Source organism: Mobula hypostoma, chromosome 22 (assembly GCF_963921235.1).
Source record: "Mobula hypostoma chromosome 22, sMobHyp1.1, whole genome shotgun sequence".
Classification (NCBI taxonomy): domain Eukaryota; kingdom Metazoa; phylum Chordata; class Chondrichthyes; order Myliobatiformes; family Myliobatidae; genus Mobula; species Mobula hypostoma.
In genome coordinates, this window is record NC_086118.1 from 60,880,684 (window position 1) to 60,907,022 (window position 26,339).

The 26,339-nt window shown below is 50.0% G+C and overlaps 1 protein-coding gene across 4 annotated transcripts in view; it reads right to left on the reverse strand.

Moving 5' to 3' along the window:
• rnf157 (ring finger protein 157) overlaps positions 1-26,328 on the reverse strand; it is an 80,721-nt gene extending 54,393 nt beyond the window's left edge. For 3 of the 4 annotated variants that reach the window (XM_063030897.1, XM_063030896.1, XM_063030895.1), the window contains exons 1-7: positions 25,959-26,328; positions 21,286-21,404; positions 20,163-20,251; positions 9,162-9,308; positions 8,444-8,561; positions 5,852-5,918; positions 1,100-1,143 (exon numbers count right to left, since the gene is read on the reverse strand). In XM_063030897.1, coding sequence (XP_062886967.1) covers positions 1,100-1,143; positions 5,852-5,918; positions 8,444-8,561; positions 9,162-9,308; positions 20,163-20,251; positions 21,286-21,404; positions 25,959-26,217 — 843 coding nt within the window. In that variant the 5' untranslated portion in view covers positions 26,218-26,328. The remainder of the gene's footprint in view (positions 1-1,099; positions 1,144-5,851; positions 5,919-8,443; positions 8,562-9,161; positions 9,309-20,162; positions 20,252-21,285; positions 21,405-25,958) is intronic. The other variant, XM_063030898.1, reaches the window with a different exon arrangement.
• Positions 26,329-26,339: the final 11 nt, after the last annotated feature.

Sequence of the window (26,339 nt, forward strand, 5' to 3'; positions counted from 1 at the left end):
TCTGGTAACCTGGAGAGTGTCAGGCTGTGTCTGCTAACAGGGACTGTGTTAGGCTGTGTCTGGTATCCAGAACCATGTCAGGCTGTGCCTGACAACCACAATGTGTCAGGCTGTGTCTGACAACCGGGTTAGTGTTGGTCATTGCTTTGACCAATACAGGAGTGTTTCTGATTCATGGAAATGAATAAACAGTCCACGTTTTGCACCAAGACCCTTCGTCAGTACTGGAAAGGAAGGGGGAGGACGCCAGAGTTAAAAGATGGTGGGTGGGGAAGGGGAGAAGGGGAGAAGGGGGCTAGCTAGAAGGCGACAGTGATAACAGGTGGCTGGGAAATGGAAAGGGCTGGAGAGGAAGGAAGCAGACAGGATAGGAATGGGACCATAGGAGAGAAGGAAGGAGCCGGGCGCTGGGGGAGGTGACCGGTAGTTGAGAAAAAGAGTTAGAAGAATCGATGTTCATGCCATCAGGTTGGACGCTACCCCAGACAGAATATGAGGTGTCGCTCCACTGACCTGCGGGTGGCCTCATTGTCCACAAGTGGAGGACATGAACCGACAGGTTGGAATGGGAATGGGAAAAGGAATTAAAATAGTTAATGCTAATGCTAATCATCAACTTTTTGTTCCTCTCCATATACGCTGCCTAACTTTCTGAGTTACTCCAGCAGTTTCTCCAGCATCTGATTAGCATTTCTAATTGTCCAGACCTCAGGCATGGTGCCTGGTGTGTGGGAGTCCGCCCCTCCTCCCCACATTGTGGACAATGCTCCTTCTTGTTGTTCATCTGCATATTGCTGCCAGCTTCTGCAATGAACTCACAGCAGTTTCCTGTGCCTCCAGAAGTGGATTACTTGTTTCTGACTGCACCACAGCACCATGTCCCTTAACCTCCATACATTCCCAGGGAATATCACGGATATCTATCCACTGTTCTTTTCCTCCGCAACCTCTTCCCTTCTCCACAAATCTTTTACCAGTATCCGCCCACCCATCATTTCCCAGTATAAGCCCCCATCCCCTAGCACAGCCCGGTCTGTACAGGAAGCGTCCCTGCCCCTCCCACAGTCACCCCCGGCATTGCACCAACTGGGGCACGTACCTTGTCGAAGGTGGTCAGGAGCACGTGGGAGTGGCCCGTGTGTTCTGTGGGTTAGAGAGGGAGTGAGTAAGCATGAAGGCCAAGAGCACACCCCTCCCCTCCCCTCCCCTCCCCACCCCACCCTACCACATCCTGGAACCCACAGACACATCCTGACCTGGGGACTCCATTTCCCACTCCTGCTCTTTCCCTACTCCCCACCACCATCTTTCCAAACACCTCCCACAGATCATCACTCGCTTCCCCCCAGACTCCTGTTGCCCAAAGATTGGACCCTTTCATGGAACACCACTCCTCCACCCTGGGATATTGGTCTCTGCTGGAGGTCTGCCCTGGTGTACCCCTCTCCTCACGCTGCCCTCCCTGGCTGCTGTGCCAGAAATGGCCTCTGCTCTGCTCCCACCAGTGTCTGTACTCCTTGGTCTATGCAGTCAGGGTTTGGTTGAGCCTTCAGGAGTTGACGTGTCTGGTCCAGGTGGAGTCTGGTTGGGCAGGTGGTGCCTGGTCGAGCGGGTGGCGACTGGTTGGGCGGGTAGCAACTGGTCCGGATGGCGTCCGGTCGGGTGGGTGGCTGGTCAGGGGGGGTGGCTGGTCAGGCGGGTGGCTGGTCATGGGGGTGGCGACTGGTCCGGGTGGCGTCTGGTCGGGCAGGTGGCGTCTGGTCTGGGAGGCGACTGATCCGGGTGGCGTCTGGTCTGGGAGGCAAATGGTCCGGGTGGCGTCTGGTCGGGCAAATGGTGACTGGTCCGTGAGGTGTCTAGCCGGGGGGGTCAGTGCCTGGGCCAGGTACTGTCTGGCACAGACCATTAATCCCAGTCTACAGTGAGAATGCCATGGGCAGTCCCAATCTCCATTGGTAAGGAAGGGTGGAGCTGTATGGGGAAGTGGGGGGTACAGAGCAGGTTCACTGGCTGGTTCCTGGGGTGAAGAGCTGATATAGAACATAGAATAGTACAGCACAGTACAGGCCCTTCGGCCCACAATGTTGTGCCGACCCTCAAACCCTGCCTCCCATATAAGCCCCCACCTTATATTCCTCCATAGTCTAGTAGTCTCTTAAACTTCACTAGTGTATCTGCCTCCACCACTGACTCAGGCAGTGCATTCCACGCACCAACCACTCTCTGAGTAAAAAACCTTCCTCTAATATCCCCCTTGAACTTCCCACCCCTTACCTTAAAGCCATGTCCTCTTGTGTTGAGCAGTGGTGCCCTGGGGAAGAGGCGCTGGCTATCCACTCTATCTATTCCTCTTATTATCTTGTACACCTCTATCATGTCTCCTCTCATCCTCCTTCTCTCCAAAGAGTAAAGCCCTAGCCCTGCTACGTTCACCAGCATTTTGTGTGTGTGTTGCACTCTAGTTTCATATGATGGGTAATGAATGCTATGCTATCTCTCTCTGCTATAAACAACTGTAATGTTACCTCTCAGCTTCCCTCACTTCTGGGGAAAACAGACCTGCACTATCTAATCTTTCCTGACAACTCAAGCCCACCATCCTTCTGAATCTTTTCTGGACCTTCTCTAGCTTAATCCCTGTAATGTAGTGACCAGAACTGCACACAATACTCCAAACTTGGCTGATGAAGTCCAGTGCAACTCAGTCCTGAAGCCAGGTCTCAACTGTACTATCAACAATTCCTTTCCCTGCTCGGCCCACTGAGTTCCTCAAGCAGTTCACTATTTGCTCAGGCGTGCCAAACACCATCTTCACCACCCCCCATCTACCTTTGTTATCAGATCCAGGGAACTATGAACCTGTCCCTGGGTCTCTGTTCTATAACACACCCCAGACACATGCGTTTCACCGTGGACAACCTGCCCAAGGTTAACTTCCCAAAATACATCACTCCCCACTTATCTAAGTTGAATTCAGATTGAGTTGGTGGTAAGGAAGGCAAGTACAATGCTAGCATTCATTTCGAGAGGACTTGTATGCTGAGGTTTTATAAAGTATTGATCAGATCACACTTGGAGAGTTGTGAGCAGTTAAGAAAAGATGTGCTGACATTGGAGAAGGTCCAGAGGAGGTTCACGAGAATTATCCCCAGAATGAAAGGGTTAACATATGAGGAGCGTTTGATGGCTCCGGGACTGTACTCACTGGAGTTTAGAAAAATGAGGAAGGATCTCATTAAAGCCTATTGAATATTGAACATAATAATGGACTCCAACATCTTCCCAACCACTAACTGGCCTATAATTTCCTTTGTTCAGCCTCCCTCCCTTCGTAAAGAGTGGAATGACATTTGCAATTTTATGTCCTCTGGAATCATTCCAAAATCTAGTGATTCTTGAAAGATAATTACTAAAGCATCCACAATCTCTTTAGCCACCTCTTTCAGAACCCTGGGGGGTAGCCCATCTGGTCCAGGTGACTTATCTACCTTCAGACCTTTCAGTTTCCCAAGCATGTTCTCTCTAGTAATAACAACTACACTCACTCTGCCCCCTGATATTTTTTGAGTTTCTGGCATCCTGCTAGTGTCTTCCACAGTGAGGATTGATGCAAAGTTTATCCACCATTTCTTTGCCCCCGATTACTACCTCCCCAGCATAATTTTCCAGCAGTCCTTTCCTCACTCCCAAGAAGTCAAGCTGTCTTCTTCAGCCTCTTGCAGACTTGGATTGAGATTGTCAGATGCAGACATTGGGCCTTCAATTACCATAGCAGACTTGCAGATATTTGCAGAGCAGAACTTTCAACTCAATCCTTCGCATTGACCACAGGACCTGTCGAAGCCCTGAGGACTGTGTCTCAATCTCAAAGCTTCTAACAATGGGACCCCGAACACCAGGTTTCGAATTCTGGTTTCACTGTTTCATAAATCCAAGGGTTATCATCAGATCCTGTTTCTCCTGCCCGCACAGAACTCACTGAACAATTGAGGCTGGAGGTAGGGGATTAGGGATTGAGGATTGGGTGTTGGGGGTTGGGGTTGGGATTGGAGATTTGGGATTTTGGATTAGGGTTGGTGTTAAGGGGTTTTGATTAGGGGTTGGGGGTTTGGGTTGGTATTGGGGGTTGGGGTTGAGGATTGGGTGTAGGGATTTGGCATTGTAATTTGGCTTTAGGGTTGGGATGGGGATTTGGGTTTGGGGTTGAGAGTTCAGGATGGGGATTGGGTGTTATGGATTGGGGCTTGGAGGTTGGGGCTTGGGGGTTGGTGGTTGGGGTTGGTGCTTGGGATTGAGGAGTGAGGTTTGGGATTGGTGTTGCAGTTTTGGGTTGTGGATTGGCGGTTGGGGCTTGGAGCTGGCAAATGGGATTAAGGGATTTTGTGTTGGGTTTAAGTATAGGTTTGGAAATTGAGCTTGGGGTTGTGGATTCGGGATTGAAGGTTGGACTTGAAGATTGTGGTTGAGGATTGGGGGTTGAGGACTGGGGTTTGAGGACTGGAGTTTGAGGATTGGTGGTTGGAATTATAGATTGGGGATTAGGATTGGTGGTTGGAATTATGGACTGGGGATTGGGGGTTGGGATTGGGCATAGGGGGTTGGTTTTGGGTATTGTGGGTTGGGAACTTTGGACTGGGGTTGGGGGTTTGGGTTGAGCAATTGGGGTTTGGGTTAGGGTTGCAGATTGAGGACTGGATATTAAATTTGGGGTTGGGGATTGAGGATTAGGTTTGGGGTTGGGGGTTGAGTATTGGATATTATGGGTTGGGGTTGGGTTAGAGGTTGGGATTTGAGATTGGGGATTGAGATTGGGGTTGGGGTTGGGATTTGTGGTTTGGGGTTGCCAGTTGGTCTTGGGGTTGTGGATTGGTGGTTTAGGTTGGAGATAGGTGAATGGGAATATTGATTGGGATAGGGCAGGGTGATTGGGGGTTGGGGATTGGTTTGGGGTTGAGGGTTGGTGTTGTGTTTGGAGATTGGGTGTTCGGGATTGAGGGCTGGTGATAGGGATTGGATGATGGCGATTTAGGGTTGGGGACGGATTGGGGATTGGGGGTTGGGATTAAGGTTTGGGAATTAGGGGTTGGGGATTGGGGATATGGGATTGAGGTTGGGAAAAGAGATTGAGGCTGGTGATTGGGAATTTTGGATTGGGGTTGCAGGTTGGAGCTGGGAGTTAGCATTTGGGGCGGGGGTTTGGGGATTGGTGTTTGAAGTCATAGATTGGGGATTGGGAGTTAATATTGGGCATTGGGGTTAGGATTAGGGACTGAGGATTTTGGATTGGGGTTGGATAGGATTGGGGGGTTGGTTAGGATTTGGGGTTGGGATTTTGGTTTTGAGGATTTGGTTTGGGGTATTGCTTTTGGGTTAGAGTTGCAGATTGAGGGTTGGGGATCAGGTTTGGGTATTAGGGATTGTGGGTTGAGTTGGGTTGGAAGCTGGGGTTGGGGATTGGGTTTGGGGAATGGATTTGGAGTTTGAGATTAAGATTAGGGATTGAAGTTGGGGATTCGGGGTTTGGGACTGGAGTTGAAGATTGTGGATTGGGTTTAAGGATTGGGGATTGGGTTGGGGATTCGAGATTGGAATTGGGATTTGGGGGTTGGGTTTGGAGCTTGAGATTGGGGATTTGGTTTGGGGTTGTGGATTAAGTTTGGTGATTGGGATTGAGGGTTGGGTTTGGGCAGGGTATTGGGTAGGGGATTGTGGTTGGGGGTTTCGGTTGGGGGTTGAGGATTTGGGTTGAGGTTCAGTGTTGAGAGTTTGGGTTGCTGATTGGGAATTCGGTTTGGGGTTGTTCATGTTTCAGTTGCATGACAAAGGTGGACATAGACCACACTCTCCTTACCTTCTCCTTCATCCACAACTGCATGGATCACCATTGGGTATACGGTGCCATCAGTATTACAGACCAGCTGGGAAGAGATAAGATGAAGGTCAAAACTTGGGGTTCAGATCTCAAAACTGATTTTCCCTCAGAGTGCCAAATCCAACTCCCTGCACTCCAGCACCCCAAACTCCAAACTCACTACACTGTGTCACTGTGCCCCAAGCTTTCTGTAATCCAGACCCCACCCCCCCCAACTCTCTGACCCTCACCCTTCATCTGACTTAGTGAGACACCAAGAACGGCAGCAGGGTGGGAATAAAACAACAACAGCACAGGAAGAGGCCCTTCAGCCCATCACATACGTGTTGACCATTACGTATACCAATCCCATCTGCCTGCACTTTCAAGTTCAAGTTTGTCATCCAACTGTTCATATATCACACACAGCACACAAACAAAATATTAAAATGATTAAGTTAATAAAGCATCATCAAAAATTCATGTAGTAATGTGCAACACAGATAAACAGCAAATAGCAAACAGTAAACAGCTCACTGTCCTAGTGACAAATCTTGGTGGTGGTAGGATATTCATTAGTCTCGCAGCCTGAGGGAGGAAGCTGTTACCCTGTCTGGTAGTCATAGTCTTGATGCTTCTGTACCTCCTTCCTGATGATAGTGGGATGGGTTGTAGGATCCTCAACAATGCTTTGAGCCCTTCGTCTGCAACACTTCTGGTAAATTACACAAATAGGAGGGAGGGAGACCCCAATGATCCTCTTGGCAGTTTTTGATGTCCTCTGTATGGTCTTGTGGTTTGATGCCTTGCAACTTCCATACCCAAGAATGATGCAGCCAGACAGGACACCTGGTGTCTTGGCAGAGTTCCTGTAGGAAATTGTTAAAATGGGGATGGAGAGCCTTGCATACCTCAATCTCCCCAGATAGAGTAGAGGCTCCTGGGCCTTCTTGATGAGTGAGCTGCTGCCGTGAATCCAGGTTAGATTGTCCGTTATGTGCACTACAAAGAACTTCGCGCTCTTCACACTCTGCACAGCAGGGTCATTGATGTGAAATGGAGGGTGGTTGACCTGTGCCTTTCTGAAAGTCCACAGTCATTTGCTTTGTCTTGTTGACTCAGGAGATTGTTCTTTCACCAGTTGACAAGCTTCTCTAACTCTTCTCTGTATGCCGACTTATCATCATTGCCGATGAGGCCAACTGCTATTGTATCATCAGTGAACTTGAAGATGCAGTTTGAGCTGGATCTGGCCATACAGTCCTGAGTCAGCAGTGTGAACAGCAGCGGGCTGAGCACACAACCCTGGGGGCTTTGGGTGATGGAGCTTGAGATGTTGCAGCCAACTGGGGTCTTTCTGTCAAGAAGTCCAAGATCCAGTTACAGAGAGGGTGTTGAGTACCAACGAGGATAGTTTATCCACCAGCCTCTGAGGGATGATTGTGTTAACAATCAAGGTCTATGATATAGACCAGGGGTTCCCAACCTTTTTTTATGCCAGAGACCCTTACCATTAACCAAAGGGTCAGTGGACCCCATGTTGGGAACCCCTGATATAGACCTTGACATGGCCATGAATGGATATGACATGGTCTGTATCCCTCCATTCCCTGCCTTCTCCGTGGATTGTCACCTTGTCGTGGTGGAGAAGCTTGTGTGGTCCTGTGATCCCGAGAGCGATGCCCTCTGGAGCTTTGCTCCTGGTAGGGTCACCCATGGCGGTAAGGTCGAGGGTGAGGTCCCTGACAAAGAACAATCCAGCCAAGACCTCAACGGTGGAACAGGCGGACGAAGCTACTTCGAACTCAACGGCAGTGAAGGCAGATGAAGGCTGCAACAAATCCATCAGCTCCAGTCGTCATGGTTTCCGTGCCATTGGAATCAGTTGGTTGATTTGTGAAGTATCGTGTGCTTCTTGGAGTGCAACATCAAGTACACGTTAAACAAATACACACACAGGCATCTTCACTCTGTGGGCCACTTCTTCAGAACGAAGAGCATCATCCTCGACCTCGAGGGATAGCCACGACGACGATTCCTTGCATGTTCTCATGTTGGTCTAAATGCCTCTTGGCATCTATCATACCTGCTTCCACCATCTTTTCTGGCAACATGTTCCAGACTGTGACCATCCATCCGGTCTATGTTTCTCACAACTTTATACACAACACTCAGGTCACCCCTCAGCTAATGAAGGGAAATATCAATTGTGTCTTCTCCACGCCTGTGCCGCCACCCTCAGGTATTCTTTGTCCTGTCTCTCAATTTCACAATAACTATCTCCAACCCCACCCAAAGAGCCCCAGCTCATACCCCTCATGATGCCTTCTGCCCATCTGACTGTGGTAACTATTTGCCTTTCTACAGATACTGTACTGCCTGACCTGCTCAGCATTTAGTGTTGTTATTGTAAAAGCCAAAATGCCCCCATCTCCTAGAACAAGATGAGATCTCATTACTGCCTGCAGGACAGGGGGTTTACTGAGATGGTCTGGGGACATCTAAGAAGGGAACCTTGTGTGTTTTGTATCCAGTGTAGGACCCAAGGGGATGCACTGCACTGCATGTGAAAACGTGGATACCCCCACCCACCTCCTCGTCCATCCAGTCCGAAGGATCAATGGTGTGAGTTGGCAAACAGAATTGCTGGCAGACGCCACGCCTGTAATGGACAGTCTCCGACTGTAGGGAGCAGTCCTTCGAGATGTAGCTGTGCAGAAACCATTGATAATAGTGTCACAGGCGAAGGCTGTACCTCCCCCGCCCCTCCCCCACGACACACGCGTTGCTCTACCCCAGTAAGCCCCCACTCTCAGGAAGGTCACATCTGTCTGGTGACTCTGGGAGAATGGTGATCCCAAGGGTGCCCTCTCAACGACCCAACTGCTCTCAGGATCAGGTCTCCTTGCTCCATCCCTCCACCACCGGGACCTTCTCTACCCCAACCCACAGGAATGAATCCCCACTCCAACCTCATACCACCCACAGACCGGGTCTCTCTCCCACCACTCCTGGATTTGCTCTCCCCACCAACCCTCCACTCAGCACCCGCGAGATATGAACCCCCACTGCATCCCCAGACCAGCTCTCGCTCTAACCTAGCCTGGTACTGGGTCTCTTCCCACATCCCAGCACGCGACCAGCTTTCAACCTTCCCCACCCATGGAACTGTGTTTCTTCCATAATGGGACCAGTTCCCCACCTCCCCACTCCCTGAGGCTGAGTCTTCCCCCACCCCCAATTGCAGGGACCATCTCTCACACCCCCCATTATTGAGGCTAGGACTATACCCGGGGAGGTGGGTTCTCACCTGGCACAGCCATTGTGGAACTCCTCAGTGGCCTGGTAGTAGATGGTTATGGCCACTTGCGCGTCAGCATCAAAGGTGAACTCAACGTTGTAGGGAACTTTTGGTACGGAACTGTCCTCCCCTGGGCTCTGCACTTCCTCTGGGCATCTGGGGGGTGTGGGGGAGAAGACATGAAGTCTTAGAGTCACAGCAGCAGGTCGTTCTATCTATCATGTCTCTCCCAGCACCATGGTCCTGATAGCCTGCACTCCCCTCTCTACTCCTCAGGGTCCTACATTTACACCACCAGGAAGAAGTGATTCTGTCATCACATCATTCCACTACACTCTTGAGTCCCACCCTCCTGACGTTAAATCCCTCAACCCCCACCACTTCACTACAAACCTAGCATCTCCAGTCCATCAACCCTGGAATCATTTTGGTGAACCTTTTAAATTAAACTTACTTTTCAGCTTGAAACTTTGCCTCAGTTTCTATCTGCAGAGATACAGCAACTGAGTGATTCTAACAGGGTTCTTTCCTCTCTCCTTCTCTCGCTCTCTGTACTGGATTAGTTCTGACCCCCCTCTCTCTCTCACACAAACACACTCACACACATACACAGGATCCAATGTGCTTGGCAACGGAAGACAAAGGGTTGTAATAGAGCATCGTTTTTCTGATTGGCTGTCTGTGATCCATAGGTGGAAAGGATCACAGGTTGGTGATCACAGTGACATAGGGGAGATGACCACAAGTTGGTGATCACGGTGATGATGGTGAGGTGATCACAGATTGGTGATCACAGTGACGTAGATGAGATGATCACAGTGACGTAGGTGGGATAATCACAGTGACGTAGGGGAGATGACCACAAGTTGGTGATCACGGTGATGATGGTGAGATGATCACAGATTGGTGATCACAGTGACATAGATGAGATGATCACAGTGACGTAGATGAGATAATCACAGTGATGTAGGTGGGATGATCACCGACTGATCACAGTGATGTAGGTGGGATGGTCACTGGTTGGTGATCACAGTGATGTAAGTGAAATGTTCGCAGTGACGTACGTGTGATGATCATAGTGATATAGGTGAGAGGATCAGAGTAATGCAGGTGAGATTATCGCAGGCTGATAGATGCCACCACGTTGAGTGGACTGAATGACACTGTGAACTAGAATCTGGCCGTGCAGTCTTGAGTGTATTGGGAGAAAAGTAGGGGTCTGAGGACGCTATCCTGCCCATCCTCTGCACCATACAGCACATCTGCATGATATGCTATCACAATAAAGTAGCTTCGATCATCAGGGACCACACCACTCAGGACGTGCTCTAGTCTCATTGCTGCCATCAAGAAGAAGGAACAGGAGCCTCAGGGCTCACACCACCGAGTTCAGGAACATGTATTACCCCTCAACCATCAGGCTCTTGAACCAAAGAGAACAACTTCACAGAATATCACTTGCCCCGTCATTGAAATGTCCCACAACCTATAGACGCATTCACAGTGCCTTTTCACCTCGTCCTCGATTATCTATTGCTTTATTTATTTACTATTATTCTTTCTTTCCTTTTGCACTTGAACAGTTTGCTGTCCTCTACGTACTGGTTGAACACCCAGTTTGGTGTGGTCTTGTGGTCTTTCATCGATTCTGTTATAATTCTTATTCTATGGATTTATTGAGCATGTCCACAAGGAATTTAATCTCAAGGCTGTTACACCCTCAGAGGGAACACATTCCCAGTAATATCTCAAGGAACACCCTAAAGCAAAAAACTATATTCCTGAAGGCTTAGTGGGGCCAAGCTCTAGTTTACCATTATGGATTGAGGGTATTTATGCTGCAGCCATACTTGACACTGGTTCTCAGGTTACTCTACCGTACCATTTGTTTTACACCGGTATTTGACACATTTACCATTGACGTCACGCAGTGTGCTAGAGATCTAGGGTCTTAGTATGGATGACCATCTGTATGGTGGTTACTTGTCATTGAAGCTGGAGTTTTCGGAGGCAGATGTGTGAGTAGCTAAGGTTTTTGATACGTTAGCGTTGCTTTGTCCAGACCCGGTCAAGAAGGATGAAGCTTCAATTCTTGTGGGGATAAACACTCCTATTGCGAGGAGGCTAGTGGGAGCCTACAAGGAGAAAGTTGGAGAGAACTTTCTGAAAACATTGTCCATTCACCCTGTGTTCGGAGCTGCTTTTGAGGAAGTGTGTGGCTGCACTGGGCTGGATGATGAGCACAGACGAGGGACTGTGTGGTACCCAGTCCAAACCAGTCACGTTATGGCCTGGGGAAGTAGTGAGAGAGACGGGAAACCCAAATTTCCCGGAATGCCTGATGCCGAGGCACTCTTGGTGGATGCTCCGGAAGACCACAAAGAGGAGTCATGCCTACCTGCTGGGGTACTGGTGAGGCCCGAACTGCAGAAGCCCTCGGTTGTACAGGTGAATGGAATGACAGCGAGTGTCAGGAACACTTTGGAGTGGGAAGTCACCCTCAGGCAGGGGATGCCAATCCTGCACCTCTTCCCCGTGATGGTTATGTCTAGTGTTCCTGTGGGACAAGCCAGGGAGAAACTCTCTCTGAAAAAGGGAAAGTTGACTTCAGTCATTCAACTTTAGGGACTCCCTGGTACCTGCGGGTTGGGAGAGGAGGTTGATAAAGACGATGTTGAAGCTGGAAGATGTCTTTTCTACTGGTGAGTTGATGTGGGTTGTTCCACGGGCACTCACCACACCATCTGGGTGACAGAGGACACCCTGTTCAGAGAGAGGTTACGGCGACTGGCGCCTGCAGAAGTGCAGGACGTTCGGCAGCAACAGCGCAAGTTGAAGGGAACTGAAATCATCACTGAGTCTGGAAGCCCTTATGCATCTCCAGTAGTGGTGGCCAGGAAGAAGGATGGGATGGTACAGATGTGTGTGGACTATCAGGCTCAGAATAGGCGTACAGTCCCCAACCAGTATACAGTCCCGAGAACTGAGGACACACTGGCCTGCCTGAGTGGTGTGAAGTGGTTCAGTGTGCTGGACTTGAGGAATGCATATTATCAGATCCCCATGAGTGAGCCCGACAAAGAGAAGGTGGCATTTATATGTCCACTGGAATTCTTCCAGTTTGAAAGGACGTGCCAGGGCATATTAGGAGCCCCGGCGACTTTCCAGCATGTCATGGTGAAAACGGTGGGGGATATGAACTTGCTTGAGGTTTTGGTATACGTGGATGATCTCATAGTGTTCGGATCTACCTTGGAGGAACATGAAGCAAGGCTACTGAAGGTGCTGGGCCACCTGAAAGCTGACTTTGCCTGGGCAAGTGCCAGTTCCGTCAACTATGTTGGACACATAGTCTCATGGATGGAGTAGCTAGAGATCCATCTAAGATAGAGGCAGTGATCACATGGCCAAGGCCCCAGACTGTGAGCGCCTTGCGCTCATTCCATGGGTTCCTTGGATACTATCGGATGTTCATGAAGGACTACGCTAAAGTGAGTCACCCTTTAAATCAGCTTCTGTGCAGTTACCCTCCCTAGGGGAAGAAAGGGAGGACAAAAGGAGAGGATGGTAAAGATTATCTTCGCCTTTCGGAGCCTTTTGGAGTGAGATGGGATGCGAAATGTGAAGAGACCTTTCAGTTGCTGAGGGAGCTGCTGACAAAAGCACCTGGCTGGCTTTTGCAGACTCCCAGTTACCATATGTACTGCATACAGATGCCAGCCGAGAGGGCTTTCGGGGTGTTCTGTATCAGGATCAGGGCACAGAGTTGAGACCTGTCATGTTTGTCAACCAGAGTTTGTCACCCTCTGAGCAAAACTACCCAACACACAAATTGGGGTTCCTGGCATTGAAATGGGCTGTGGTAAATAAGTTAAGTGACTATCTATATTGTGCCAAGTTTGAGGTGAGGATGGACAACAACCCATTAACATATACCCTGACCTTGGTGAAATTAGATGCCACAGGCCATCGGTGGTTGACGGCGTTGTCTGCCTATGATTTCAGCCTGAAGTACAGGCCGGGGAGTTGAAACACTGACGTCCTTGCATTGTCCCGACATGTACATGAAGGGCTGGACAGGGACGGAGAGTGGGAGAGCATTCCTGCCCCTGGAGTCAAAGCCATGTGCCAGTTTTCCATCACGGGGAAGGCAGAGGAAAGGCGAGGGCAGAATCGAGCGGTCGATCATTTGGGAGCTTCTGGTGGCGCCATTCCACAAGCTTACTGCAACCTGAAGGCAAAGCAGTTGCCAGAATTGAGTCCTGGGAAAGTGGCCGCTACTCAGCGAGATGACCTATGCATTGGTACAGTTTGGTGAGCAGCTGCGAAACAGGACATGACCAAAGCAGACAAGATGAAACACTCTGCAGTGCCTCCATTACTAAGAGAATGGACCAGATTGGAGTTAAGGAACCAGGTCCTACACCGGGTCACGTCACTTCCAGACCGATCTCGGCATTCCCAGCTGGTTCTACCAAAGAAGTATCAGAAGATTGTGATGAAGTCACTTCGTGATGATTCCGGCCATTTGGGGGTTGACTAGACCTATGGATTGCTCAGAGATCGGTTCTACTGGCCCTGAATGAAGCCGGAGGTCGAACCGTACTGCAAGTCGTGCATTCGATGCATACCGAGGAGAACACTGCCTACGAGGACCACTCCGTTATCCCACTTGCAGAGTGCGGTGCCACTTGTCCTGGTGTGTATGGATTTCCTGTCAATAGAGCCCAATGCCAGCAACATGACGAATGTCTTGGTTATTACGGATCACTATACTGGATGTGTGCAAGCCTTCCCTACCAAGGATCAGAGGGTATCCACCATAGCCAAAGTGTTACAGGGAGAAGTATTTCATTTATTATGGCCTCTGCAGGTGGATACATAGTGATCAGGGACGGGATTTTGAAAGTAGGTTCATACATGAGTTACTGAGCATGCTTTGGAATCAAGAAGTCGAGGACTATGCCTTATCAGCCACAGGGTGATCCCCAGCCTGAGAGGTTCAATCAGACCTTGCTGGACATGCTCGGAACCTTGGAGATCACTAGAAAGAACAAGTGGAGTCAACATATTAGGCATCTGGTCCACTAATACAACCGTACACAAAATGAAGCTACCGGTTACTAGCCTACGAAGGGTGATTGATATGTTCATGGCCTAAGGTAAAAGGAGTCAACTTTAGAAACCTCAAAGTTGCTGGTGAACGCAGCAGGCCAAGCAGCATCTATAGGAAGAGGCGCAGTCGACGTTTCAGGCCGAGACCCTTCGTCAGGACTAACTGAAGGAACTCTTCGACTGCGCCTCTTCCTATAGATGCTGCTTGGCCTGCTGCGTTCACCAGCAACTTTGATGTGTGTTGCTTGAATTTCCAGCATCTGCAGAATTCCTGTTGTTTAACTTTAGAAACCTAGCACATTTATTACTCAACATAGTCCCCTCCTACATGTGCACACTTAGTCCAGCGGTCGTGGAGCATACGGATCCCTTCTTTGTAGAAGTCGGCGTCTTGGACCCCCAGAAGTGGTCCGCAGCAGGGGTGATTGATAAGTTTGTGGCCTAAGGTGGAAGGAGATGAGTTACTAACTTCAAACTTTCTGCATTTTCACTCAAAGAGTTGAACTGAATGTGCATGTAACAAGAGCTGTGTAACTCATCTCCTATATTAGGCCATGAACGTATCAATCACCCCTGCTGTGGACCACTTCTGGAGGTCCAAGATGCTGACTGCTACAAAGAAGGGACCCGTATGCTCCACGATCACTGGACTAAGTGTGTAAATGTAGGAAAAATAAATGTGCTAGGTTTTCTAAAACTGACTCCTTCTACCTTAGACCACGAACTTATCAATCACCCTTCGTATTATCTGATGTTTGGGCGTTGACCTCTGTTTTGGGACTGGTGGGGAAAATCTACAACAGAAGACTTATCTGAAGTATGCATCAGATATGAAAAGGGAGCTGAAAAAGGCTTATGAAATAGCTAAGGTCTCAGCTACCAAGTGACAGAGTGATCAGCAGCACTGGGGCTCCACAGGGGACTGTCTTGTCTCCCTTTCTCTTCACCATTTACACCTCGGACTTCAACTACTGCACAGAGTCTCGTCATCTTCAGAAGTTTTCTGATGACTCTGCCATAGTTGGATGCATCAGCAAGGGAGATTAGGCTGAGTACAGGGCTCCGGTAGGAAACTTTGTCACATGGTGTGAGCAGAATTATCTGCAGCTTAATGTGAAAAAGACTAAGGAGCTGGTGGTAAACCTGAGGAGAGCTAAGGTACCCGTGACCCCTGTTTCCATCCAGAGGGTCAGGGTGGACATGGTGGAGGATTACAAATACCTGGGGATACGAATTGACAATAAACCGGACTGGTCAAAGAACACTGAGGCTGTCTACAAGAAGGGTCAGAGCCGTCTCTATTTCCTGAGGAGACTGAGGTCCTTTAACATCTGCCGGACGATGCTGAGGATGTTCTACGAGTCTGTGCTGGCCAGTGCTATCATGTTTGCTGTTGTGTGCTGGGGCAGCAGGCTGAGGGTAGCAGACACCAACAGAATCAACTAACTCATTCGTAAGGCCAGTGATGTTGTGGGGATGGAACTGGACTCTCTGACGGTGGTGTCTGAAAAGAGGATGCTGTCCAAGTTGCATGCCATCTTGGACAATGTCTCCCATCCACTACATAATGTACTGGTTGGGCACAGGAGTACATTCAGCCAGAGACTCATTCCACCAAATGCAACACAGAGCGTCATAGGAAGTCATTCCTGCCTGTGGCCATCAAACTTTACAACTCCTCCCTGGGAGGGTCAGACACCCTGAGCCAATAGGCTGGTCCTGGACTTATTTCATAATTTACTGGCATAATTTTACATATTACTATTTAACTATTTATGGTTTTATTACTATTTATTATTTATGGTGCAACTGTAACGAAAAGCAATTTCCCCTGGGATCAATAAAGTATGACTATGACAAGCAGAACCAAGGAAATAAGAGGAGATGTGATCAAAAGGTGAGGTTCTCCCGACTAATGCCTGGAGACTGAGGCCTCATAAGGAATTTGGGGCTACCTGGGAAGCACAAGCTGGCTGACAGCTGGGTGGCTACACCTGATGTAGTGGAGAGTCAGATGCCAAATGTACCAGTGTTCCAGCTGAGACCAGAGAATGGGAATGGGCCTGTCAAGATGGGCCTAAACAAGAAATAAGGAAAGGGAAGATGGAGTATGAAAGTAAATTAGCACAAAATATAAAAACAGACAGCAAAAGTTTGTATAAATATATAAAGCGGAAGAGGGTGGTTAAAGATAGAAGTAGGAAAGTTGTTTCCATTGGCAGGTGAGACTAGAACTAGGGGACATTGCCTCAAGGTTCAGGGGAGAAGATTTAGGACGGAGATGAGGAGAAACTGTTTTTCCCAGAGAGTGGTGTATCTGTGGAATTCTCTGCCCAGGGAAGCAGATGAGGCTTCCTCACTAAATATATTTAAGAAACAGTCAGATAGGTTTTTACATAGTAGGGGAATTAAGGGTTATGGGGAAAAGGCAGGTAGATGGAGCTGAGTTTACAGACAGATCAGCCATGATCTTATTGAATGGCGAGGCAGGCTCGATGGGCCGGATGGCCTAATCCTGCTCCTATTTCTTGTGTTCTTAAGATTCTCCACCAGAACCATCTTCTATCTCTGGGACAAGAGGTACATGTTGACCCAGAGCCTGACCTGGACCCTACGCTGAGTAAGAGGAGTAAGGTGACATGCGTGAATTTTGTATGTTTCTATAAGATCCCCTCTCATTCTTCTGAATTCCAGAGAGAATAGTCCCAGGCAACTCACTCTCTCCTCGTAGGTTAACCCCTTCATCCCTGGAATCAACCTGGTGAACCTCCTCTGCTCTGCCTCCAAAGCCAGTATATCCTTCCTCAAATACAAAAGAGTGTTGCAGGTACTAGGGTAGGTAGTAGATACAGAAGAGAGGAGACTGTGTGGACTAGGTTAAGGCTGGGGCACTGTGCATTAAACAAAACATTGAAGATACTAGGAAACACCAGACAGGATTGTGTGAGGAATGTCAGGAAGAGGAGTCAGTAGAACATGTAGTTCTGAGTTGCAGGAAGTATGGGATACAGAGAGAGATGATGAGAATTAATCTAAGGGAATTGGGGGTGCAGGAATTCACATTAAAAGGGTTGTTGGGCATGGGTGAGAGTGCACAGGTCAGGGTATTTTTAGCTTTCTTAAGGAGTACAGGGTTTTTTATAGGATATGATGGATAAGCAGGAATAGGGTACTAGGATGGCCAAAGATGGGAGGATAAAGTGTGGGTTCGGGTGTGTGTGTGTGTGTGTGTGTGTGTGTGTGTGATTGGATGAAGGGATTTAGAATGTATGTCTATTGCACACTCTGGAGCAGAAGGTGGCGGTAATGCACCAATAAACTGGGTGCCAACCGCCGTAAAACAAGACGGAGAAGAAGATATGGGTGAACCGAAGGACCAGCAGCAGGAAATATCAGACCAGTCCTCACCCCTAAATATGATAGGACTCGGAGGATGACGAAATAGTGGTGTGATATATGCTGCCCTTCACAAACTCCCCAATAACTGATGAAAAGATTCCCATCCCTTCGCACAGTGAGGCGGGTGAAATAGGAGGAACTGGCAGTGGACAGGCAGGTTTGCGGTTAGAAATTTATGGGAGGCTGGACTCTAAGGTAACTGGGCACGAGGGTGAGCTCAGCCACATGACAAGGGGACCTGATTGTCAGGAGGCACGAGTAATGGACAGGCAGGAGCCTCCCCAGATAGACAGGAAAGAGCCCAGGGAGAGTCTGAAGCTGAAGAAGTAGATGATGGGGTAAGAACGTCCCAAAGAGTCAAGGAAACCCCCAGGCAGACTGGCCTATGTTGCACCCGGGGAGCAGAGTGTGGCACCTACCCCTTGGTGAGCTCTGTCACTGCCAAATACACCTGGGTTGGACTTTGTGCTGTGTATGAAGGGGTGACACATTATCTCAATGTCACGAGGACATGACTAATTTTGATGGAGGGAGAGTGCAACACCCTGGGAAAGGTTTCACTGCTAATGTAATGGTCTTTCTGTAGAAGCAGTGTTTGGATTATGGTTAGAGACAACTGGAGCTTTCAAATATGAGCTGGGTCTTTTGTTCAGTGTGACATGAAGAGAGAGAAGATATTGGAGAGAATTGAACGTAGGATATGACCCAGTGAGGAGATCGTGACTCGATGGAACCAGGCACTAAGATCAACTGAGGATCGGTGAATTGAGCTCCAATTGGTGCACATTTGACTGTTTAATTATAATGGGCCCTTTTGGTTTTTTCTTTCTTTTCTTTACTTACCATTTAGTTAAGATTCATAAATATAATTCCTTTAATCATATGCGGTGTGCTGTGTGTTATTTTGTGGCACTGAGTTGTAACAGGGTAGCAAATTACACAGTATCCAGACCAACCAGGGGTTGGGGTGCGAGAGCCTTTCAATCTCACCGGTCTGGCTGGACCAGAGTGTGTCTTCCCCAGACTTACGTAGTCAAGGAAACCAGCGGGGTTTCATGTACTCAGATAATAAATTTACTTTGAACTTTATGGTGCACCAGTGTTAAAAATAACTGCGGTGGAGGTGCTGCTGTTGATTAATTACCAGTTGTAATGTGTCGGTCAGGAAGTCAAGTACTCAGTTGCAGTGGGAGGTGTTGCCTCCCAGGGTCTGGAGTTTGGTGATGAGTTTGCTTGGAATTATAATATTAAATATGGTCATAAACAATAGGTGCCCTTACTGTCCAAATGCTCCAGAGATGAGTATGGCGCCAAGGAGATGGTGTTCTGTTTCTGTGGTACATTAATTGCAGGTTGAGGTTGGATGGAAAGCTGGAGCTGATATGTGCAACCAAACAACAGGAATTCTGCAGATGCTGGAAATTCAAGCAACACACATCAAAGCTGCTGTATGTGCTGATGTGTGCTATGACCAGCTTCTTGACGGTGGGTGTCTGAGCCATTGGGCTGAAGTTGTTATGTTGATGAAATGGCAGATAGAGTTTAATTGTGAGGTGAAATGGGCTAGGAACTGACAGTTTAATCCTAATAAATGTGAGGTGATATATAGTATTTTGGGAGTAATAAAAAGGCTAGGATATATTCCAGGAGACAATGAGCACTGAGGAACAGAGAGGCCCTGCTGTGCAAATCCCAAGATCCTTGAAGTCGGCAAAGTAGCAAATGTGGTTAAGGCAGCATATGAGATAATGGCCTTTGTTAATCAGGATATTGAACATAAGAGCAGGGAAGTTATGTGCCAATTTTATAAAACATTGGTCGGACCTCAGCGGGAGTTCTGTGTACAGTTCTGATCAGTACGCTCAGGCAAGGATTGAAAGTGTTGGAGAGGGTGCAGAGGAGTTTCACCAGGACGTTGCCTGACTGCGATGAACTATTTTCGTTATGAGGAGAGACTGGAATAGTTAGCTCTACTTTCCCTGGACCAGACATGATTAGGGGGCGAGGAGAACCTCGCGGTGGTATGTACGTTTGTACATTAGGAAGGAGTATAAATAGGGCAGTCTGTCAGAGCAACACACATCAAAGTTGCTGGTGAACGCAGCAGGCCAGGCAGCATCTCTAGGAAGAGGTACAGTCGACGTTTCAGGCCGAGACCCTTCGTCAGGACTAACTGACAGAGGTTGTTAATGCCAGAGATCGTAGGTTTAGGGTGAGTGGAAAGAGGTGTACTGAGGATCTGAGAGGGACTTTCCTCACTAGAGGGTGGTGATTAGCTGGAACACACTGCTGGGGGCAGGATCACGTGTCTGGCCATGCCCAGCCTAGGCAGGCACTGGGGGTGGAGAGATGGTGGGATTAATGATGTGGCCGCCTACTGGTCAGTGTGGACTTGTCTGGCCAAATGGCCGGCTCCCATTCTGGATAATTGTGTGACCACCCTCCCATGCCCTCAGCCTGCATTGCTGTTGGGAGTTGGAAGTGATTCAACCTTACCTCACCAGTCTCAGCGTGTCCTTCCGAATGGAGATCAGACTCCGCAAGGTTTTCACCGGCTCGTGAGGCGGAGGAGCAGCGTATGGGAACTGTGGGTGGAGCACAGAACGCCAGCATCAGTCCGGGGGAATGGGTAACTGCTCACCCCATCACCCACCCCCACCAGGTCCTTCCCTCACGACATACCATCCACCTCAGCTGAGGGGGATGACAGGAGGGCACTGACCTCAGACAATCACAACACCAGCGCGGCTTCCTCATTGGACTGAATGGCCTCCTCAGGCAGGGTGTCGGGGGGGGGGGGTGTCCTGTGTCTCCTGCCAGCTTCCCCACAATAGAGACCATCACTACTCCCCACCCCCAAGGGGGAGCTGCCTCCCTCAGCCCTCCAACTCCCACTCACCCCCCTCCTCTAACCCACTGCTGCTAGCTTTCTCTCGGAGGCAGGGGATGATAGAGGGCATCAAGGATCCCAGCTTTTTATTCTACAGTTGTGTCCGTCTGTCAAGGCTTTGTTACCAGGGTAACCTGGTCATCAATCTCCTAGCACCCATAGGTGGGCTAACCTTGACTCTCAGTCACCACAGATGTGAGGCCATCACAGGGAGCCAGGAGGAGTCCGCTTGTAACCTGCAGTAGCCCAGCGACCAACCCTTTCACACCTCCCACCGTAGGCAATTTTACCATGGTTACAGCCCCCCCCAAGGGTCCTGCTGCTTGAGCAACTGCTCAACATACCAAGGGTGACCCTCACACACACTGCGGGGGGGCCTTGCCTATAAGCACTGGCTCCAAGCACACTAGCACAGAGTGCACTGGGCAATTACACACTGGTGCAGGGCCTCCTGTCACTGAACACGTGTGAATTGGCCAGTGGACAGTGGCATAGTGCACTGGGTGAGAACACACTGGTGCAGGGCCTCCTGTCACTGAACACGTGATACAGAGCAGACAGGAACAGTGCAGACCAGGTGCTCAATGAGTACAGATGGGTCAGCACAGAGAGGACGACTATGCACAGATGTCTGCTGCCTTTCCCCCCGAACCCTGGACCTGAAACATTCCTGCCTGGCTGCCGCCCAGCAATCTCAGTCCGCAGGGAAGTCAGAAGTCGAGTACATACAGTGACCGGCCGAGCTCCCAAGAAGTTGAGGTCAGAGTTCTCCCCAAACAGGAATCCCTCAGGCTGAGCAGAGTCAAACGTCTGTCCTCCCATGATGAAATGGCTAGCAAAGTAGTTCCCTGGCAGAGTGAGAGAAAAGGGTCCAGGTCAGGGCCAGAGGTCAAATGGCCTTAAGTGTTGTCACCAACTCTGCTCTACTATGTTGTCTGAACGATTGGAAACCTGTGGTCAGTTACATTGTAGCCTGGGATCTCTGACTGCACTGAGAACCACTGACCCTCAACCTGATATTGTAGGCCAGCCTGATACCCCAACAATGTAACTGCCTTGATAGTTACAATGGAACTGACCAGATCAGAGTGTGGGTAAGAAACAGGCAGAGAAAGGGGTGGAGAGAGAGAAGAGAGAGGGGAGAAGAGTGACCAACATCCCACCCCAACCCCTGCACCTTCTGGCACCTTCCACCAAACCAGTTGTGTATCTAATTGGCCATCTTGCTCTGGATCTCACTGATCTAACTTCTGCACCAGTCAAAGACCTTGCTAAAGTCCACGTAAACAACATTCACCGCCCTGTCCTTACCAAATAGCTTGGTCACCAGATTCTACAACCTACATACTCACTCCCAAGTTCCCTTTACAACTTATGTTCACACTTGTCACTCCTTGTTTATGTAGAGTTTTTCATAAATTCTATTGTAATGCTGAGTGAGAGGCCTTCAAAAGTGAAATTTTGAGCTTGTATGTTCCTGTCAGAATAAAATGCAAGGATAACCGGTTTAGGGAACCTTGGTTTTTGATAGATCTTGAGGCCCTGGTTAAGAAGGAGGATGTGCATAACAGGTATAGGTAGGTAAGAATAAATGAGGTACCTGAGGAGTATAAGAAATGCAAGGGAACACTTGAGAGGGAAATCGGGAGAGCTAAAAGAAAGCATGAGGGTTGCTCTTGCAGACATGGTAAACAGGAAAATCACAGATATATGAAGAGAAACAAAATTGGTTCTCTGGAAGATCAGCATGGTCATCTACGTATGGAGCTGAAAGAGATGTGGGAAGTCTTAAATGGATTTTTTTTCCATCTGTGTTTATATAGGAACCAAAGGGGTGGGGCGGGAGGAGGTTCCTCACTCAGTGAAAGCACACAGGAGACTTCCAGGAAATGAGTTCAGAGAGGAAAAGTGCCACTGATGCAAAAGATTGCTGATCTTTGCATCATCAGAAGGGATGGGAGAGCTTCCGGAGGACTGGAGGCTTGCAGATGTTGTTCCCTTATTCAAAAATGGAGTACAGATAGCTCAGGAAATTATAGACCAGTGAGTCTTACTTCAGTGGCTGGTAAGTTGATGGAGAAGATCTTGAGAGGCAGGATTTATGAACATTTGGAGAGGCATAATATGATTAGGAATAGTCAGCATGGCTTTGTCAAAGGCAGGTTGTGCCTTACCAGCCTGATTGAATATTTTGAGGATGTGACTAAACACATTGATGGAAGTAGAGCAGAAGGTGCAGTGTATATGGATTTCAGCAAGGCATTTGACAAGGTACCCCATGCAAGGCTTATTGAGAAAGTAAGGAGGCATGGGATCCAAGGGCACCTTGCTTTGTGGATCCAGAACTGGCTTGCCCACGGAAGGCAAAGAGTGGCTGGAGTCGGGTCATATTCTGCATGGAGATCGGTCACCAGCTATGCCTCAGGGATCTGTTCTGGGACCCCTTGTCTTTGTGATTTTTATAAATGACCTGGATGAGGAAGTGGAGGGATGGGTTAGTAAATTTGCTGATGACACAAACGTTGGGTGTGTTGTGGATAGTGTGGAGGGCTGTCGGAGGTTACAACGGGACATCGATAGGATGCAAAACTGGGCTGAGAAGTGGCAGATGGAGTTCAACCCAGATAAGTGTGAGGTGGTTCATTTTGGTAGGTCAAATATGATGGCAGAATATAGTATTAATGGTAAGACTCTTGGCAGTGTGGAGGATCAGAGGGAGTGGCATTGGATAAGAGGTGACCTGATAGAGGTGTATAAGATGATGCGAGGAATTGATTTTGTGAATAGTCAGAGGCTTTTTCCCAAGGCTGAAATGGCTAACACAGAGGGCACGGTTTTAAGGTGCTTGGAAGTAGGTACAGGGGTGTATGGGGTATCTAAGGAGGGTGTCTCTGGGGGGGGGCTGCCGTGCCCTTTTCAAGGCAGCTTGTCCACCTTTGGTCCCTACCTGGCGCTCAGCTCTCACCTGTGGCTCCAAGTAGCTGTAACACGCGCAGCGGCCACACCCCAGTAAACTGTCTCAGTAGACGGGCCAAACCAGGTGAGGGTAGCCGACGGGTCCTCGACCCTCGGTGAGGTAGGGGATCTGCCTGTCCCAGCGTGTGAAGTCTGGCCATGGCGGATTGAGCGGAAGGGACCAATTAATGGTCCAACGGTCAAGAAGGCAGGCCAGCAGGCATTGGTGGAGTGCTAAGAGCACGACAAAGCACTTAGATGTCCTGGCCATCCACTGCAAGAGGTGGTAATCTCTTTAAGCTCACTCAGCAGAAGGCAAAGGCAAAGCACTGCAGTAACCTGCCACAAACATGATTTCCCAATACGTCAGAGCAGCGTGGAGGGAAATTGTCTGCCAACTGGAAATTCCAGATGCGACCTAACGACAAAGTAGGTACAGAGGAGGTGACAGAGGTAAATTTTTTACGCAGAGAGTGGCGAGTGTGTGGAATTAGCTGCAATCAACATTGGTGGAGGCAGATGTGATAGGGTCTTTTAAGAGACTCCTGGGTAGGTACATGGAGGTTAGAAAAGTAGAGGGCTATGTGTAACCCTAGGTAATTTCTAAAGTAAGTACATGTTCAGCACAGCTTTGTGGGCCTAAGGGCCTGTATTGTGCTGTAGGGTTTCTATGTTTCTATCTCTATGATCTCACAGCTAGCAGTGCTGGACAAGGGGCTGCGTGGCCGACCTTCAAGAATCACAGCTATCTCCATGCCCATTCCCAGCTCCACTCCACACCAAGTCCCTCTGCAGGGCAGCGCTTTCAGCCCAGACCGAAGGCGGATGTTGGCCCCATCTCATCAACTCTGCAGACGTCTGGGCAGTGGCAGCCAGACATGGTGGGACTGACAGACTCTTCCATCATCACCCTGGGACAACCAGTCCTACCAGCCCCAGACACACTGATGAGGGTTGGCACCATGGTGTGCAGGTGGAAGCAGGTCCCACAGGGTCCTCAGCCTATCCTACAACAGGACAGTTCAGCATGATGCAGAAACACTGGGAACTGCAGGGACTCTACATCCTCCGGGTGGGGACGGCAGTGTCCCAAGGGCTCAGTAACACCCTCACTGAGGCAGCTGGCCCACCCTGAGGGAGCCGCTGGAGAGTGGGGAAAACAAGAACTGAGCCAGTGTGGACTGGCCTCCCTGTATCAGGTACTGCCACCCACAGCATCCATTGGATATGACCACAACACAGTCCCTCAGAGGGAGGACATGGCCCTCACCCTCTTGTGTGGATGGACACGCAAACTAATAGGACAGACTCACAACATGGACAGGTAATGGACAGGCTGACCAACATGTGTTCACTCCTCGGGGCAGTGACCTGGGGATCCTCAGTGTGGGGGATCCTCAGTGTGGGAGTTCGTCGGGTCAGTGACCTCAGATCCTCAGTGTGGGGGCTTATCGGGGCAGTGACCTGAGATCCTCAGTGTGGGGGTTCCTCAGTGTGGGGGCTCCTCAGGGCAGTGACCTGGGGATCCTCAGTGTGGGGGTTCGTCAGGTCACTGACCTGAGATCCTCAGTGAGGGGGCTCATCGGGGCAGTGACCTGGGGATCCTCAGTGTGGGGGTTCCTCAGTGTGGGGGCTCATCGGGGCAGTCACCTGGGGATCCTCAGTGTGGGGGCTCATCAGGGCAGTGACCTGAGATCCTCAGCGTGGGGGTTCCTCAGTGTGGGGGCTCCTTGGGGCAGTGACCTAGGGATCCTCAGTGTGGGGGTTCGTCAGGTCAGTGACCTGAGATCCTCAGTGAGGGGGCTCATCGGGGCAGTGACCTGGGGATCCTCAGTGTGGGGGTTCCTCAGTGTGGGGGCTCATCGGGGCAGTGACCTGGGGATCCTCAGTGTGGGGGTTCCTCAGTGTGGGGGCTCATCAGGGCAGTGACCTGAGATCCTCAGCATGGGGGTTCCTCAGTGTGGGGGCTCCTCGGGGCAGTGACCTGGGAATCCTCAGTGTGGGGGTTCGTCGGGTCAGTGACCTGAGATCCTCAGTGTGGGGGCTCATCGGGGCAGTGACCTGGGGATCCTCAGTGTGGGGGTTCGTCGGGTCAGTGACCGGAGATCCTCAATGTGGGGGTTCCTCGGGGCAGTGACCTGGGGATCCTCAGTGTGGGGGTTCGTCGGGTCAGTGACCGGAGATCCTCAGTGTGGGGGTTCCTCGGGGCAGTGACCTGGGTCCAGTCCCCTCAGCTGTCCCACCAATGACCTTCCGTCCGTCAGACAGTCAGCACCGGGGCGGTCACTGATGTTGCCCCGAGTTCAGTTCCACTCAGCCCTCCTCGGTGGGTGAACCGATCTCTCAGACAGTTATCAGTGACAATGTGACCGATCGTCCAGGACTCCCCCACCCCCGGGTTACGGGATAGCGGTATCCACGCCCTCTCCTTTCCCCGCTCTCCTCACCGGATTTGGGCGGGTACCGGTATACAGAGCCGGCCGGGATGTCCAGCTCCTCCACCGCCGCGTCCCGTCGGCTGTTCAGAGCCCCCATTCCGGACCGGGCCTTCCGCCTTCCGCCGACCGCCGCTCCGCCGGACAGTGCGCGTTCCCGCGCCCGTGGCTGCCGCGCGCCTCCGAATTTACGTGACCGGCCGGCCGGCTGGAGGGGAGTCCCCGCAAGGTCGGATCCCGGCGGCTGTGAGTAGCCGCGCTGCTGATGCATCGCGTCCAGTGCATGCGGCAGAAATGCAGTGATGCATAATCAGATTTAGCATCGGCATCACTGCAGCGATGCAGAGAAACGCAGGCAATAAGATAAAATGCGGCCGGAGTAGAGTAACGTTC